Source organism: Scatophagus argus, chromosome 15 (assembly GCF_020382885.2).
Source record: "Scatophagus argus isolate fScaArg1 chromosome 15, fScaArg1.pri, whole genome shotgun sequence".
Classification (NCBI taxonomy): Eukaryota; Metazoa; Chordata; class Actinopteri; family Scatophagidae; genus Scatophagus; species Scatophagus argus.
This window is the reverse complement of record NC_058507.1, coordinates 5,892,224-5,908,459: the sequence shown is the minus strand read 5'-3', so window position 1 is coordinate 5,908,459 and position 16,236 is coordinate 5,892,224. Positions and strand designations below refer to the sequence as shown.

The following is a 16,236-nucleotide window of genomic DNA, read 5'->3' as shown; positions in this document are numbered from 1 at the left end:
GAGTCTGTTGCTTCTTCTGTGTCTGCTCCTTCCACTGCTACTTCCAATACACACTAGCACAGAGCTGTAGTCAGTTTGTTAAGGTAATAACGGTCTGCTGTGCTCTCCTCACCTCCTCTTCTCACCCTCAGGCCTGCTCTTTCCTCTCCCTTTCCCCTCCCCGCGCGGTCTCTCGGCCCGGTAAGGCGACCCATTCATCAATAATTGATAATTGGCTGGGACAGGTGAGATGGAGAGGCAATTTGTAGAGAGTATGGTGTAGGTGTGCTGCCAGGAGATCGGCTCGGAGGAGCAGAGGAGAAGGACTCAGGCTTGGGAGTTGAGTTGCTACTCGAGGACGCACAGCCAGGGGCCAGTTGGAAGAGTCAGCCAAGTGATGTGCCACTACATAATCCTGCTAGTGTGTGTGTGTGTGTGTGTGTGTGTTCATACTGAGAATCAGCTCTGTAGCCGGGTGAGTTTTATTTATATAACCCAAATTCACAGATCACATTTTCGTCTCAATGGGCTTAAAAATGTGTACAAGATACGTGCACACATTCACAAAAGAAACTTTATCAGGAAAATAAGACAAGGAGGTTCCTCCTCTGGATTGGACTGATACACATTATATGTAGTATATACAGAATAGATTAAAAACAAATAACAACATTATTTAACTTTTTAACCTTCCTCATTTTCAAAGAAATCACAGGAACTTGCATACCAGCTTTTTCAGCATAACATTTTTCTGCACTTTGCGCTTAATAAGGTCAGGTAGGCAAAATAAATACATCCATTAAGCTTAAGTGTAAAACATTTTCTGGCTCCAGGTTCTCAAATGTGAGGATTTGGTGCTTTTGCTTTGGTTTTTGTTGTTATAAAGTGAATAAATGTAGATTTTGGAAGTAGACATTTAAGATGTCACCTTGAGCTGTGTGAACGGTACGGCCATTTTTATCTGATGTTTTATAAGCTTAATTAGAAAAATAATTGACAGATAAATCAACAGTGAGTCGTTAGCTGCAGCCCTACTGTAGAGACTGTGCAAGTTAGGAAAAGCAGAGACGAACAGCCGTCTCTGTCATGATCTGATGCTGATGTGTGGGGGAAAAGTGGGCACCGTTAACCAGTTTTTCAGGGGCAAGCATTAGATGACTGTTGGTGATCCATGAATTGCTTGGTTGCCATCAGTTTGTCTTTTGGAGTTTTTGTGTAGCTCTGCTCAAAAACAAACTCGGAGTGCTTCAGTGTAGTTTTTCATCCTTTATTTTGCATAACTTAGGAGTTGCTGTCATGCGTTTATGTTTTAAGTTCATTTGCTTTCTTTAATGTTGATTTCCTGTCAAAGAAGTGCAGAAAAATATACACGTCTTGCTTTTGACAGTTTGTGTGTGCCACAGGAGAAGTCACTTCTGCCAATAATTAATACTCTCCTCTTGCAATTTAAATTTGATTCAGTTTTGCAGTATTGTAGATTTTATGCTAATGCGGTGCTTTGCAGGGGAAACGCTCCCAGCAATTTCGAGCTCATTATGATCCGCCTGGTTCTCAACTACCAAAACATCAGTACAGTAAATACTGAAAATGTAAAGTAAATGTACACCACGTGCAGATGCACACCATGTAAGAATTAGATGCTCACAAAGCAAGTTTTAGTCATGTCAGACACGCATAATATACTTGATGCCTCTCTAACACGCAGTTGCCCCCCCCAACTCCCTACAACCTCTCGTCTTATTTCATTTAATCTTTTGTATTTTTCTTTTAATAATAATAAACATCCATATTTTGTTGCTTTTATTTGTGAGCGTGTGTGTGCGTGGGCTCTGATGGTGTGTCTGCTGAGTGCTGGGCAGAGTGAGGGAGTGAAGGAGTACTTATTGATTTTGGCCACACATATCTTCTCCTGAAAATCCCTTGATTGCTTTTGTTCTGCTCCCCGTCTCCTTCTTTCTGTCTCGCTTCCTCTAATGAAACTCCAAATGAATTGGAGCACGTACTGACTGCTCTCTTTCTCTCCATCACTCCTCCAGCTTTCGCTCTGCATGTCTTTGTCCCTCCTCCTGCTCGTTCTCCTCGCTGATTTCTCTATTGCTCCCTTTCCTCCTCTCTCTTTCTCGCTGTCCTTATGTCTCTCTTTCTTCATCTCATGCTTCCATGCTCTTTATCGCTTTTGTCACACTTTCTCCTCCTGTGGCCCTCCTTGACTACTCTGTTGATCTGCTTTCCCGTCCATCTCACCTTCTTTCATGTCCTCTTTCCGTTTCTCGCTGGTCTCTCTCACCCTTCATTTCCCCCACTCTCCTCATCCTCATATGAGGAAGTGAATCTGTGATGGAGATGTTGCCTGAAACCAGCACCAGCTAAATCTATTCTCATCATGACCCAGACACATGACCCACTCAAACGGGCTGATAGCCTTTCACCAGTCGCTCTGTCCAATCATTCCTGGCCTGATTCTCAAGGATTCTCTTTTCACCTTCGATTCTTACTTTTCCAAGATGTAATCGCTGTTACTTCAAGCTACCGGGACCCCCAAGGTTACACCAGGGGTAATGTGGGCAAGCTGATGATTTTAGATCGGGATCGATTTTGAAGGGGTCCACAGTCTACTTTACAGGCAAATCATATAGACTGTGACGTTTATTGTCCCCCTTACTTCTCTTTCCACACACACCTCGTGTAACCTCATTGGCTAGCATTGCTAAGGAAGGTACCATTAGAGTGGTGCAGCCAACCACGTGGCTGTTCGGATTGGATGGATTAATTCACGTGGCTCTGCCTTGTGAAATGAGTTAGAGCTAGCGATGTGGTGGATGAGAATTTTGTGCCAAAAAACGATTTTAATGAAATGTTATATTTAACGGAGAAGGTGGAGAAATTGAAAATCATCAAGTCATAGACAAGCAGGATCCAGTGTTTCTAGAGCTCGACACATTCAAGGAACAGAACGTTTGGATATCTCAAACTCTGCTACACTAATCTGTCTCCTGTGGGTTCCCACATTAATTCCACTTTCCATAAACTTAACCATCAGTGCTACCTGAGCATCCTAATTGAGAGCAAACAACAATTACATGAGGAAATTTAGTGGCGATTTCTCTCTCCAAACACAGTGTCCCTGTTAGTTTGATTAATTCACAGAACAGCTAGAAAGTAGGGTAAAGTCTGTGGAATTTTTTTTTACAGTGCCTTTACCTTCACAAGTCCTTCCACCTCCTTTGTATTTATTCAGGTTGTTTCAGCAGCCTCCACATTTGAAGTACAGGAGATCACCCAAATAATAGTATTCTGAAAGCACATTTAGAAGGCATTAAAATGATGCAGCATCCTGATAAGAGAAAACCTCTGCCTGATGTTGCTTGACTCATAGTGCAGATCTCATGCAGACATATTCAGTGAGATTTTATGTAAACTAGACTGTCTATACAGGACTCTTCCTCTCTCTCGGGACTTCATTGTTCTGGCTCATCAAGTGTGCATCCTTATGTGCTTCATATCTGCTTGTTGTGCACCTGAGACTGTTTTGTGGCTGCAGCCGGTACATTTGCATTCCCTCTTCGTTTTCCCTGTGGAAGTCATTGTTCCGCCTCATCTGATGCATGTATGTTTGACCTTTTCACCCAGGAGAGCTGGAGGAGGAGATGGAGAATCCAGAGATGGCGGACCTGCCCGAGAAACTGAAGCACCAGCTCAGACACAGGGAGCTCTTCCTGTCCCGCCAGCTGGAGTCCTTACCTGCCACACACATTAGGTACCCTGCTGTACACCATCCTGGTATTTTACAGCTGAAGTATCTGTTTTAGTTCATCAGCCTGTCTTTTTTTGTTTTTTTGCTTTGCATTCTCTCTTTCTCTGCAGAATTTTACCCTCAAACTGTGCACTATTTTTGGAAAAGAATACCTATCCCAGACTGTGAATAAAGCCTCAGTACAATTCTTTTGTCTTACTCTCAAGTCCAGAAATCTAAATTTTCTCAAAATAAGAAATGGAATGAATCTGCACTAGAAAATGACAATTTATTGAAAACAAGTCCAATTATCAGACTTCATATTTCAGAATTCTTTGGATTTGTTCTAAAAGTAAAATTTAAAGTTGACATCCTCAAGATTTCATCATGGGGTCATTTGGTGTGAAACAGAAAGTGCGGTTTGCTACTTCAGCAGTCACTCTTTGGGCAGATATTTTGTCAGAAAGTCAATTGAAGATTTAATTAAGCAGTTTGACTACTTAACGCATTATTTCTGTTTCTGCTGCTCTGACTAATGTACATGAAGGACGTTTCTACCTCTGGACTGCACGGCTGTAAAGCTGTGCTGTGTGTAAAAACTGCAGTCTGGAAGAAGATGATGGCGTGATCGTTTATTGATTGATTCAGTCACATTATCTGCTGCGCACGAGGTTATGGCGGCTGAAAAAAAGCTGGGAGGCGAGTCAGACAAACTCGGAATAATCCACTCATATGTGTTGTGCACGTTGAGCACTGAATGTCAACAGAAAGCTGTTTCTACATATAGAACTGCCTTTGCTCACCGGTAAGCTCCTGGAAAATCCACCTAATCATTATCACATTATTACTTGACATTTCTGAAGAGAGGCGGGAAGAGCAAACTGACATCTGCTCAAATAAAAATACTCCAATGAGCCGTTTGTTTAGCGAGGATTCAAACTTGATTTATATTTCTGACTTGACGCCGGCGTGCAGCGATGTTACGGGAGGTGTTTTGAATTTATCGCCATGCCAAGTGGTTGTTTGCTTTCGGGCTAGATGGGCATGACTAATTAGAGCTGGTAAATAATTTGAATTCAGATGGTAGCAGTTAAGGGACAGACACGAGTGCTGTCGGTGTCGACACACTGGACCGTGATTCGTCAAATAACAGGCTGTGCCAGCTGGAAACGCATCAGTGTCGTCGGCGCAGAGTCTGAGATGCATCCGACATCAAAGTATCCTCTTAGACAGTTTCTCTTGCAGAGGCGATTGTGGACCAGCAGCCTTCATCTGCCACTTACGTAACATGTTATCTCCTGGACTTTAAATCCTATCTGTTATCCTGTGTTTCACATGTTAACTATTCACTCTCTCTTCCCTCCTCCTTTCCTTCCTTCCTTCCTTCCCTCCTTCCTCGCTGGACTCCAGGGGCAAGTGCTGTGTGACACTGCTGAATGAGACGGAAGCCCTGAAGTCGTACCTGGACAGAGAGGTTTGTACACCAGCTCCTAGCTGTGTTTAGATTTCAGGATTATCTACGTGTGTGTGTGTGTGTGTGTGTGTGTGTGTGTGTGTGTGTGTGTGTCAGAGTTTATAAGTTATAACAGATCATTTTTTTTTCCAGATGAATAATTCAGCGTGTTGACCCAGAATGTTCTTTTCACATACAGTAATGAGGAGACGAGAGACTTAGCAGAGGGAGAAAACACACGCTCGCACACACACACACACACACACACACACAGAGGCAGAAATACGGCATCTCTTTCGCCCCTGCGTTTTCCCGTCTCGCCTCCCGTTCCTTTCATTCCATCCTCACGCCTTCCTGCCATCTGTATTTCCCAGGATGCTTTCTTCTACTCGCTGGTGTATGACCCTCAGCAAAAGACCCTGCTGGCTGATAAGGGGGAGATCCGTGTCGGGAACAAGTACCAGGCCGACATCACCGACCTCCTCAAAGAAGGTACATTAAACTAAAACCTGAGGTGTTTTAAGTGACACACTTTTCCAGAGAAGCTTCTTTACGGGGTAGTACATCAACTTCTTTTTTTTTTTTGTTTTTTTCCTGTAAAGGTGTCTTCACACCACTGTGTAGTGATTTTTATTTATTTATTAATTTGTTTTCCCCACATTAATAGGGAAGCCATAATAAATGATTCATATTTTCAGCTTTTTGTAATTGCTCGATTCTCCAATCCAGCATAATAGAAGCATTTAAAATGACTTCGTCTGTGTGCTGCACAGTACAGCACACGAGTGATGATTTTACAGTCAGTCTGTACGATATGGAAAAGATGGGCCCTATGAAGTTAAATTAAGGGAACTTTTGAAAATGTACAGCAGTTTTGTTGACCTCTTGTTTTATGTGCAGTGCCAACAAAGCTGCCTGTTTCTAAACCATTTCCTGTTAGGGTAGCTTAACATGTACAAAAATATTATAAGCATACATGTATACAAATGCACATTAATTCCTGCAAGTTAACGCAAGACAGTTGTTTTAGTTTCTGGCCTAACTGTATAAGTGCTTCCAGAATTCAGGAAACTTGGTTAAAATCAGCACCTGTTTTGTTTCTTTTACCGCAATTTCTTTTCAATTTCTTTTTCCTGCAATCTATTACAGTGGAGGCTGCGGCGGAAACAACCGCTCACTGTCTGAAAGCACTTTAAAGCTGCAGCTAATGCATACTTAAATGTATCAACAATGAATGCACAATGAAAGCATCCAAAGTTGATTGTAAATGTGGTCCTTATTTTGAACTGCAGCGATTTAGCTTTTCTTTTTTTTTTCGACTTTGCAACTTCTTTACAACAATAAAGTCTGGGATTATTTTCATTCAACGAGTTTGAAAGATATTAATCAGACATTCGTGCCAGTATTTTGCGAAGATACTAAGCATTTTCAAATGTGACTATTTTTCTGCCAGGTTCAGTGTTTTGCCAGAATTTTATTCTTAGCAAGTAGGAAAACTTCTGAAATTGCATTTATGGCAGCATGGGACACTAAGCTCACACTCTCTAATTAAACCCATGTTAATGAAATTCTTTTACATGTGTTAGAAGCTCAGGCAGGTTTGGCCAGTTTGTTGCATGCTGGCAGCTTGACAAACCCCACCTTTTCAACTCTGGGATTCATTAAAGAATTACATGAGGGGGAAAAAAATAGAAAGAACATCAAAATTTGAACTTTTGTTGTCCGTTTGTGGTCAGTTAAGGAACCATAGTGGCTCCGAGCAGCATAGGAAACTTAACTGTGTCTGTATCTGTGTGTCTTGTGGGGCCATATAGGCGAGGATGATGGCAGAGACTTGGAGAAACTAGAGGAGAAGGTGTGGGACCCCACCAGCTCACTGACAGAGAAACAGATTGACCAGTTCTTAGTAGTAGCTCGGTAAGTCCACAGAATTGACTGAAAGGAGGAGCTGGTTGAGCGAACTTGTACCACTCTCATATCTGTGTGCTAAATATGAAGCTAAGAGATGGTTAGCTTAGCTAGCATAAACGCTGGAATCGAGGGTAAACAGCTAGCATGTCTCTGAGAGATGTGTTAATGAGGGCTGGTAGGCTGACAAGCTAAGCTAGCCATCTCCTGCTTCATATTAAAGTTAAAAGACCTCCATCGATCTTGTCAACTAATTTTTTTTTTCTTCTAACCAATTTATTGTAATCTGGCTGTCTTGTGTTATTTGCTGGTCCACATGGATGTATATAAAAGACCAAATCTACATGGTGATAGTAAATCTCCATCATGTCTGTATCCTGTAGGTCAGTAGGTACATTCGCCAGAGCCTTGGACTGCAGCAGTTCTGTTCGGCAGCCCAGCCTTCACATGAGTGCTGCTGCAGCCTCCAGAGACATCACCTTGGTGAGATACTCATGGAAGCAACCTTTGATCAGCACCACAATGTAGATGAAGAGTGTGTGTGTGTGGGGCAAGCAAAGAAAATGCTTGTCATGCTCATGTGTGTTTATGTGTGTGTGTTTTGTGTACCTGTTTTTGATTGTTGAGGCCTGTCTCTGGTTATCCTTAACAAGCACTTGGCCCCAGAAGCCTGGTGCGGTTCTGTTCTGCCCTAGATCTTATCCTCATATATAAAACATGGACGAGAGGCCTTCTAGCTACCCACAGCCATACACACACACTCGCACTTACACACACAGTCGCGCACACTCAGTCAAACGCAGCCCCAAGCTTTGGACCACGGGGCTGCACGTAAACACCACGGACTAAACAAATGGTTCAAACAACAATAACAAGTCCAGAGACTAACATTTATTTCTGTCTTGTGCTGTAGTTTCACGCTATGGACACCCTCCATGCTACTGGCTATGACATGACTCGAGCCATCGCAGCGCTGGTGCCTCAGGGTGGGCCCGTCCTCTGCAGGGATGAAATGGAGGAGTGGAGCGCCTCCGAGGCCAACCTCTTTGAGGAGGCACTGGAGAAGTACGGCAAAGACTTCACCGATATCCAACAGGATTTTGTGAGTAGCAAACCAATAAAAAACATACGTAAAGGAATATCGTTAATCGCCTTCTTGCCGGTTAGAAGAGAATATCAGGATGTCTGTCTGTAAAGCCAGGGGATATTAGGTTAGAATCATAGTCAAAGGAACACAACCAGCCTTCTTTAAGGGGAGAAAATACACAGACAAGTCTTTCTGTATAACATCACCTCCTGTATAACTACAACATGTTTGCACAGTGTGGTTTACAAAGGAAGCATAATGTGTTAGTTTTAGAGGTGCTAGTAGGTGTATCTCCAAAAGTACATACTGCAGCTGTGGCTAATTCAAGGAATTTCCCTTTTAAAATGTCAGAAAACGTTAAAAATCTCATTTTACTACCTACTATTGATGAGTTAGTTGCTAGAAAAGATGGCCGTGCTTATCAGGCTAGGCGTACATAAAATAAAAAGTTTTGCATCTTTTATTGTGCACATTTTTACTACAACAGACATTTTAACTTAATTAAATGTTGAAAACTGGTCGTGGAAACCGCTATGAGTGGTTGATTTGAGCAAGGAAGCAAATAAGCCTATTTTTTCCATAATACCATAACAGTAATTATAAAGAGTTGTGTGTCAAAGCTATTATCTTATCTCTGTGTGGTACGATATGCAAGGACAACATACTGAGCAGTATGTGGGATGCCCCCGCAGTCTCGTTTAGAGACGTGTACGGTGGGTGTTCGGTACGCCCATAATTGCTGCCTCTGAGTGCAGAAACCACAGAATTAGAGTTTTGTAGCAGACATTTGGGCTTCATTTAGGAATTTAGCTGATGATATACAGAACAATCTTCAAGCACAATAGCAGTCTTGTACGCTGAGATTGCATCCAGTCCGTAGTGAAAAGAAGAGTGAAAACCGTTAAAGCTAGGCACAATGAACAATTATCCAGAGAAACATTCCACAGAAATACCTTTGACAAAGCTAACTAAAGCCTGGAGAAAGCTGCCTTTCTGCTGTGGCTCCTCGCAGCCTCTGGTGCTGTCAGAGTGGTGCTGTCGTTTGTGGACTTTACTACAGCACATGGTGCTAATCCCTCACTGTGTGCGTCACTCCACCACCTGGTGGTTGGCTGCTGTCAGTGCCGCTCACTCGGGTTTCCACCCCGGCCTTCGTTCAAAAACAGCAGGAATACACCACCATGATGGGTGGGGCTTCTGCTTGACAGCTCGTTTTCCTTTCAGACTTTTCAGGGGGAACAAGTTTAACAAGTTTTGTGGACAGTTGTGTTGCTTTTGGTCACTTATATAAACAGTCTCTTAAATAAAATGGACCTTTTTGTGACAGATAAAGTCATCTATATTTTCATGTCGGAGTGCTAAATCCTGGCAACCAGTCAGTCACAAGTCTGCTCTCACCACTTCAGTAACCACTACACTGAAATAATGATTGTTTTGTGTCCTCTGTCCTTTTCCAGTTGCCCTGGAAGTCCCTGACGAGTATTATCGAGTATTACTACATGTGGAAGACCACAGACAGATATGTACAGCAGGTAAACTCATTCTTTACACATTAGAAAGAAAGAAACCTCTTTTTCTTGATAGAAATGAATCAAATGTCCTTTTCATTCAGAAATATTCTTAGACAGTCTTTAAAATCAATTTTCCTTGGCTGATATTGTTGGAACTCACATCTCTAATCATGCCGTTCTTTCCCTACTTTCAACCTCTCTGCTCCAGAAACGATTAAAAGCAGCCGAGGCGGAAAGCAAATTGAAGCAGGTCTACATCCCTAACTAGTGAGTACCTCAGTGCAAGGTTCTCTGTCAAATAAGGGGCTTTAAATATATTTATCAGATACATCATTTATCTTTTGTGCAACTGGGTTTCTTCTGAATGCACTGACATATCAAGAGAGAGACTCGCTCTCTCCCTCTCAGCAACATCTCTGGTGTTATGCAGTTGCTGCTGTTGGTAGAACACAAACCTTTCTTTCACTTTATTAGTATTCACGACAGCTCTCAGTTTAATATCAGTCTGTGTCTGGCAGCAGACTGATGAATGTTATCTATTCTTTTTGGCCTGTTTTATCTTTGTTGATCTGACCTCTCTCGCTCTCTCTCTCTCATGTGTCCCCTGACTCCAGTAACAAGCCAAACCCCAACCAGCTGAGTAACAATGTAAAACCAGCTCTGGTGAACGGAGCGGCAGGTTCAGCGGTCCCAGGACCTCCAGGCTCAGGGCAGACCCCCGGCATCGGCAGAGCCTGTGAAAGCTGCTACAGTAAGTCGCTCACGTGTGTTACGCTGCTCCCATGTGGCTGTAATAGCTGCTGTTTCTTTGCTTATTGGCCTGATTTATGTGCATTTTAGTATGTCTTGCTAATTAAAGATGATGATCTTGGGATGCGGGAGTCTTATTCAAACGAGGCTGTTGCATATTGACTGGAAAAACTGAACTTTAAAAGGCACCATCTAAGAGGTCTTTGAATACAAGGGACAAAATATCTAACATAACATAAACGCAGGTAAACGATGAAGGTTGGGAGCGGCCACAATGACATTTAAAATGTCTCTTTGTTCCTCCGGGGGCTCTGACTTCCTCCCACAGTCCAAAGATCTGCAGGTTAACTGGCGACTCTGAATTGCCGTTAGCAGTGAATGTGAGTGGGGATGGTTTTTGGTCTCTGTGCATCAGCCCTGTGTGAACTGACAACCTGTCGCCCAGGGTTCGGCTGGGATCGCCCTAAGCCCCCCCGCGTCCCACCAAAGGATAAGCACTTACAGATAATGGATGAAATGGACAAAGTCAGAGGCTTGAAGAGGTTTCCCTCGGTTAAATTTACTAACCAAGCCAACACTCCATGGATGGACACCAGGAAAGGATTGGGCTTAGGAAACTTTTGATGAGAAAATTGCCATTTTAGTGTTAAAAGCCAAAAGGAAGGGAAAAAAAAAAAAGCATTTTTGAATTTCACCAGCTTAATGTGGATTACACTAAGTCTTAGTCGTTAATGTGATGGTGCTGTTAAAAGCTTGTTTACATCTTTGCTTATAAAAACAAGAGTAAAACATCTTCATTAAGATGTTTATTCTGTGTATACTGATTGCCTTCTTTTTTCCCCACCGTAAGATCTGACCTAACGTCCAACAAAAATATTCCAACGGCCAAACACTGAACTGATCACCCAACTCGTGTTCTTCAGAAACTCTTAAGGAGGGAACCACCCCTTCTGTGTTTTCATTAACGCACCATTACAACGCAGCGCTAACTCAAACCAGTGCACTAAATTACTGGGGGGGGGTATGTTTTCATTTCAAAACTGATGATTTACAGAGCACAGATCGACACTGTAGTCTTTGTATGAGGCCTACATTTGATACTTATTTTCCATTTATTGAAACAGAGCAGAGAAGGAATATCATTACGTGCCCTGCAGCAGAGTATTGTTTAAGGTTTTTCAGCAGTTGTAGTTAATTCAGTGGCGAATGATTAAAGCTTGTGCTCTCCCTTGCATGCGCAAGAGCGAGTGTTCATGATTATGTGCGGATTATGAGCCATCCTGGGAACGTTTCAGTTATGTGCGTTCGCTGCACTCTCGTTCTTTTGTCCGTTCCTTTTGTGATTTCGTGCTTGTGCTTGTGTAGCCAGCAGCTCCTACCAGTGGTACTCGTGGGGACCTCCCAACATGCAGTGTCGCCTCTGCGCTTCATGCTGGACCTACTGGAAGAAGTACGGAGGGCTGAAGATGCCCACAAGACTGGATGGCGAGAGGCCCGGACCCAACCGCAACAACATGGTACAAACTCACACACTGACGTTACACTCGACGTTTAGTTCTGCGCACGGCAAACGGAAGCCTTGCTAAAGACTTAACCTACCCCAAAAGGAAAAGTTTGGAAATATACTGAAAAAAGATTCTTTTCTGTTAATTAACACATCAGTTGATCAGTTGGTTTCATTTCTGTACATGTCACAAACAGCTGATGCCTGATGCCAGGGTATATCTTTTTAAGCAGTGAACTCAAGTAAATTATTAGCTACTAAATGACTACAATTAGTTGGCCCAGTGTGTTAAATGGATGGTGCATTTTGGGAAGCCTTCCAGTCGGCTCTGTTTTGCCAACCCCTATCAATAAATCCAAGTGATTTAATCCATTTCAGAAAACAGTTTTCTCCACATGTTTTCTCTGCCATCAGTCAGGTGATAATCTGACCTGTCCCCAGACCACCAGTGACTATTAGACCAAGTGTAAGCTGTTAGTACACGTTAGACGGCCATGAACACATGCTTGTGTACGTTTATGTTTATCTAACTGTTGTTAATGTGTTCGCACCTCCAGAGCCCCCACGGGCTGCCCCTGCGGCACAGCGGCAGCCCCAAGTTTGCGGTGAAGACGCGACAGGCTTTCTACCTGCAGACTACCGGCCTGACTCGGATGGCCCGCCGCCTCTGCCAGGACATCATCAGACCGCGATACCTGGCCAGGCACCCCTACCTCCCTGTCAACACAGCAGCCATAAAGGCAGAATGTAAGGACCTGTTAGATGAAGTCTCTCTTTCTTTTCTGGCAGATGGGCCTTTTAATTAAACTGTTTTTGCGCTGCGTTTTTACAGGTGCCCTGCGGTTGCCAGATGGCCAAAAAAAGCCTTTGCCACTGAAACCTGTGGAACGTAAACCTCTGGAGTCTGTGGTTCGGTATTTAGGTAAGAAGTGTAGGTGTTGGGTAGTTGTTTTTCAGCTAAGTAACGTGGCCCTATGGATGGAAATGTCAATCTGCCACTTCTGTTTTATGGATTCCCACTGGAGAAATTTGACATTCACAGTTCCCTGAGGAAGAACCTTAAAGACTATGGCAATCCCCTGACTTTTCGTCTATGTCACAATTCATATAAAAGACCAGCAGCGTGTATTTCACATCTTGATCCGCTCGTATCTAAAACAACCTCCTTTCTGTCCTCTTTTTCTTCCTTTCTGCTTTTCTCCCTCCACATCTCTTTTAATGTTTCTTCTTCTTCTTCTTCTTCTCTCTCACTTTCTCTACTCTCTTCCACCCACAGAAGCACACCCCCGTCCAGCCAAACCCGACCCACCGATTCGTGGAGGGTCCATCTCTACAGGCAGCCTCACGCCCATAAAGTCCTCTCCCATCCTCAACAACGGCTCACCCACCATCCTGGGCAAACGCACCTATGAACAGCACAATGGACTGGATGGTGAGCGAGGGGAGGGAGCTCTTGAGTTTTCAATGTGGTTTTCATGTTCTTATTTTGCCTTTACAGACAAATTTAAATTATTTTTTTTAGGCTTAACACCAACATTTACGTGAAAACTATTGCTTCTGAGTCTAAACTTAAATATCATGGCTAAACATGGATCATTTTAATATCTGAGGAGAATGCGAAGGCGTATCTGAACTCCGCGTCTCACTCCATGGCTACAACACACGGTCGAGATCCGCTCCCGACGGGTTAAGAGTTTGCGTGAGGCTCTCATGTTTTTTGGGTTATGTCCCACTTTCCCCTCTCCCCTGTGAAAGCAGAGAGGGGAAGAGACAGACTGAGAGATGAAGAGAGGGAGAGCATGCCAGAGAAAGGCAGGAGAGGAAGAGGGAGAGGGGATCGGAACGGCCTTGCTGCTTTAGCTTGAGGCTACAGTCTATGTTGTCATGGTAACAGCGGAGAGAAAAAGGAGGAGGAGGAGGGCTTGGTAAGTGTATCCTGAGGGGGGAGCATCTCCGCTGGTCTGTGAGCCCACCTCAGGCCCAGGCTGGGATAACACACCAAAAGGAGATTTGGTTTGGAGAGCAGCCAGGCTCACGTGTTGGGGATTAGTTTTTATTTATCATTTTATTTTATTTTGCCACCAGTTTACCGACTTACTCACTCATGTTTTTATTAGGTTCTGAATGAATTTTTTTAAATTCGACACATCCAGTAGGTGTTCTGCACTGTTTATCAGTTTCTCTCTCCTCTTTCTAACTCTTCTGCACAAGGGCTGAAATTTAAAGGAGTAGTTCAACATTTTAGGAAATAATTTTCTTTCAGAGAGACTGCGCTCATATGTGTGCTTTAAGAGTGGTCGACCAGGAAGCACTTAGCTTAGCATAGAGACTGGAGGCAGGGAATTCGGAAATCCACCTGCTGGTGTCTCTGCACTTTACCAATTATCTTGTTGTATTCAGTGCGATTCATTTACAGAAATGTAAAACAGTTTGAGCTGCAGGTGCTTCTTCTCTTTAAGTTTTTCCTGCACGTTGAACATGTTGGCCGTGGTGCATTTAATTGACAGCTTGATGAAGCAGAGCTCACAGTGGTTCACACTGTTGGACTTCATCTGTATGAAATAATGAGGACTGTTTCATGCACCGTGATCATTGTCAAACAAGCTTTGTGTCTGAATGCTGAATTATTAAAAATACAGATTTGTCTCAGTCTGACTTTGAACATCATAATAATGAATATTTAGAAACATAATCCGCTGGATGTGTTGTTGGTATTTGGCAAAACAGGCTTGTCCGCATGACGTTTCAGCTGTTTGATGGGACTGAATGATTCAAAACTCACCTTCACATCACCTAAATGTTCACGCGTTGCTCATCTCCAGTGCTGCAAACACTGATGAGCTCTGATGCAGGAAGCGAAATGTGGAAGATCGGTTGTGCTGTGGAAAAATTGTCTGAAGATTTTATGGATATATAATAGATTAATCCAAATAATCAAGGGAAATTAATTGTTAATCAGGTATATCTATTCTGTTTACTCTGTGGAGGCACTAAAGAAATTAGTACTCGATTGAGTCACTAGGGGGCAGAAGATTCAGTGCTGTCAGTGGACTGATCTCTGTGTGTGTGTGTGTGACCAGCATCTCTCACACTCTTCCTCTTCTGCAGGCATGAAATCCAAAGCCCTGACTCCACAGTGGGACATCATGGCCAAACGGGTGAGCGAAGCGGGACGGCCTTCGGTGTCCCTGCAGGACGAAGTACATGAACTGGACTGAAGGCCGTGTGAGAGCCACCTCTGCCACAAACCCCCGGTCAGGTGAGACACGCTCGGACGTGCCTCAAGGTTTCAGCCGTGCTTGATTGCTTAAAATCATTGAACATTTTGTGTGGTTTAAATCTCGCTTCCATTTGCTCTGGACCAGGGAAGAAAATACATTATTCTCTTTTAGTTCAGTTTGTGCTCACACTGATTGAAGAATTGAAGGCACGCTGGCTGCTTTTCGCAATGAGGTTTTGAGTGTATTTGATGTTGGATGTTCGAGTGTGTCGTTCTGTTTGTTACTGAAGTGTTAATGCTTTGCTAACTGTACTCGAAGCTTGAACATGAAATGTTCTTCACCAGCAGGAAACTCATAATCGCTTTTCTTTTGTGTGTGTTTTTCACAGCAGATTTGGGGGGTGGGGTGGGAGGCATGAAATGGAAAATCATTTTCCAATAAACCATAGCCGAGGGCAGCTGAGGGGAAGTTGAGTCTGATCTGAAAGGAGACGACAGCATTGGCCACCTTTCTTCAGTCAGTACGGGTCTGTCACGCTGCTGAAGACCGATCGATAATCGATCAGTTTGGCAGCGGTCAACCAGAAGATGAGCCTGACTGTACAGGACTGTGTTTATTACTTACATTTCTTGTTATAACTGTTAATGTAATTATTGTTATTGTTATTATAATTTTTTTTTATTTTTACCAATTATAACTCAGCTTATTGTTTGTCGATCAAACGATGGAACTGGCGAAGTTTCATGAAAAATGCTTGCAGAACCCTGTGGAAAAGGGTTGAAGGACTGTAACATAAGCCACTCGCATCCTCTGTGTTTTGTTTTGTTTTGTTTTGTTTTTTCTTTTTTGTTTTTAACAAGTCAAATTCAACGAGGAGACGCACTTTTATTTTCGGCGACACGAGTTAACTCCTCGTCTTTTGTTTCGATGGATTTGAATGCTTTACGGGAAATCTTCTGTTTTGTGAGCCGGCCCTGCTCTTCGGCCAGAGAGGTTTAACTTATTGAGAAAGACTTGCTGTTTTTTCTACCTTTTTCACAAGTATTGCATCTATGCTTAGATAATGTAATTAAAAAAAACAGTTAATTAA

General features: G+C 43.1%; 1 protein-coding gene across 4 annotated transcripts in view; it reads left to right on the top strand.

Moving 5' to 3' along the window:
- mta1 (metastasis associated 1) overlaps nucleotides 1-16,236 on the top strand; it is a 36,718-nt gene extending 20,482 nt beyond the window's left edge. For 2 of the 4 annotated variants that reach the window (XM_046412080.1, XM_046412077.1), the window contains 15 exons: nucleotides 3,610-3,736; nucleotides 5,123-5,186; nucleotides 5,540-5,657; nucleotides 6,980-7,082; nucleotides 7,457-7,556; nucleotides 7,987-8,175; nucleotides 9,618-9,692; nucleotides 9,880-9,938; nucleotides 10,286-10,422; nucleotides 11,787-11,938; nucleotides 12,483-12,672; nucleotides 12,758-12,847; nucleotides 13,202-13,357; nucleotides 15,034-15,184; nucleotides 15,538-16,236. In XM_046412080.1, coding sequence (XP_046268036.1) covers nucleotides 3,610-3,736; nucleotides 5,123-5,186; nucleotides 5,540-5,657; nucleotides 6,980-7,082; nucleotides 7,457-7,556; nucleotides 7,987-8,175; nucleotides 9,618-9,692; nucleotides 9,880-9,938; nucleotides 10,286-10,422; nucleotides 11,787-11,938; nucleotides 12,483-12,672; nucleotides 12,758-12,847; nucleotides 13,202-13,357; nucleotides 15,034-15,143 — 1,670 coding nt within the window. In that variant the 3' untranslated portion in view covers nucleotides 15,144-15,184; nucleotides 15,538-16,236. Of the gene's footprint in view, nucleotides 1-3,609; nucleotides 3,737-5,122; nucleotides 5,187-5,539; nucleotides 5,658-6,979; nucleotides 7,083-7,456; nucleotides 7,557-7,986; nucleotides 8,176-9,617; nucleotides 9,693-9,879; nucleotides 9,939-10,285; nucleotides 10,423-11,786; nucleotides 11,939-12,482; nucleotides 12,673-12,757; nucleotides 12,848-13,201; nucleotides 13,358-15,033; nucleotides 15,185-15,534 lie in introns of all 4 variants that reach the window. The other 2 variants (XM_046412079.1, XM_046412078.1) reach the window with 2 other exon arrangements.